The 1,479-nt window shown below is 54.9% G+C and overlaps 1 protein-coding gene across 1 annotated transcript in view; it reads left to right on the forward strand.

Moving 5' to 3' along the window:
• The first annotated feature begins 430 nt into the window (after positions 1-430).
• The window catches only part of DAW1 (dynein assembly factor with WD repeats 1), a 35,278-nt gene continuing 34,229 nt past the window's right edge, over positions 431-1,479 (forward strand). Inside the window, exon 1 of the mRNA XM_006082775.3 lies at positions 431-598. Coding sequence (XP_006082837.1) covers positions 517-598 — 82 coding nt within the window. The 5' untranslated portion in view covers positions 431-516. The remainder of the gene's footprint in view (positions 599-1,479) is intronic.

A 1,479-nucleotide genomic window follows, 5' to 3' on the forward strand; every position in this document is an offset into this window, starting at 1 on the left:
AAGTGGTGCATAAGTCATACTTTTCTTAAGACTATGAATACAGGCGTATAACACACTTAGCGCAGTGTACGGTACTGCATCGGCAAATGTAGGCTATTACATTGAGTCATTTTTCCTTTGTGGGGACAGGGGCAGGGCATGTGGAGGAGCCAGGAATGGAAAACGACACAGGGCTTTTTTCTCCCATCCCTGCTTTTTGGAACCCAATGGTCGCAGCCCCAGTGGTGGTCGCTTACCTGCCATTATGAGGTCACCCTTCCTAAGGCCAGGAGGGGACCTTGCCCCAGGCAAACAGGGATGCAGATTCAGGTGGCGGGAACGCGGGCAGGGGCGCTGGCCCGGCCCCGCACCCTGGAGCCCCCGTTCATCCTGGGAGCCCAGAGGTAGATGCTGGGGTCTTACAGGGCCTTGGACTCAGGTAGCGCTCCGCGAACCCCCGCCCCAAGCTCCCGCCCCCGGAGCGCGCCAGGTGCCTGCGCATGCGCCCCGGCGTCCCTCTGCTGTTTGGCCGTTTCCATGGCTACGACTCCGATCCGTGAGGGGTCCGGGAGCAAGAAAATGAAACTCAAGAGCCTCCTGCTCCGTTATTACCCGCCAGGTACAGGCGGACGCCCTCCTGGGACCTGGACTCCGGCGCCCGCCGGGCGGGTGTGCGGTGAAGAGGGTGCGGGGACCCAGAGGGCGGCGCGGGCCGGAGTGGGTGATCCTTGGGGGACAGGAAGCAGGGCGCTTCCCAACATCCTCACTCTTTCAGATACTGGACTCTGTTCCTCAAAACTTTTATAACGAGTCCCTTAGGAAGTCTTTGAACTTGTAAGTTGCTGAGTTATGCGTTCTGGTTAGTTAGGAGGGTGGCGGATGCAGGGGGCGGGGGGTGGCGATGGGTGATGTCCTGGGACACTGGTTTCTGCAAGGGCAGACACCGACAAGGGCCACATTGGGTTTTATGGTCCAGGCAAGGTGTGTTGAGTATGAATATCCATTACCTTAGTGGCTGTTTTCCAGACTGCACGTGCCAATCGATGGGCATGTTTACTGAGGGCCTGCCGCCCAGGTGCTTTGTGCTCCCTGCCCTGGGGCCTTAAAGAAGGTCTCAGGCCTGGCTTCCAATGAGTTTAGGAAATGATGAAATAAGCCCAGAATGCTATAGTTCCAGTAGGAGAAACTTGCCTAGTTTTCTCTCTCTCTCTCTCTCTCTCTCTCTCTCTCTCTCTCTCTTTCTCTCTCTCTCTAACAGGCGAGGACATGGTCGCCTTTACAGAATATTTGAAGTCCAGTGGACACCCAGCTTGCTAGGGACAGAACCAGGAACAGAACTCTTGACTTTTAATTCAGAACTCACTTTAAGAAAAGTATAAAGTATGAAAAACTTGCCCCAAGGCTGTGGATGACCATATATACTTGCCCAATGTAAAGTTCAGGTCTCTGGCAAGAGTGGGCCTAGACAGCAACTTTCTCCAGTGGGAAGTCAACATTGTA

Source organism: Myotis lucifugus, unplaced genomic scaffold (assembly GCF_000147115.1).
Source record: "Myotis lucifugus unplaced genomic scaffold, Myoluc2.0 scaffold_3, whole genome shotgun sequence".
NCBI lineage: Eukaryota > Metazoa > Chordata > Mammalia > Chiroptera > Vespertilionidae > Myotis > Myotis lucifugus.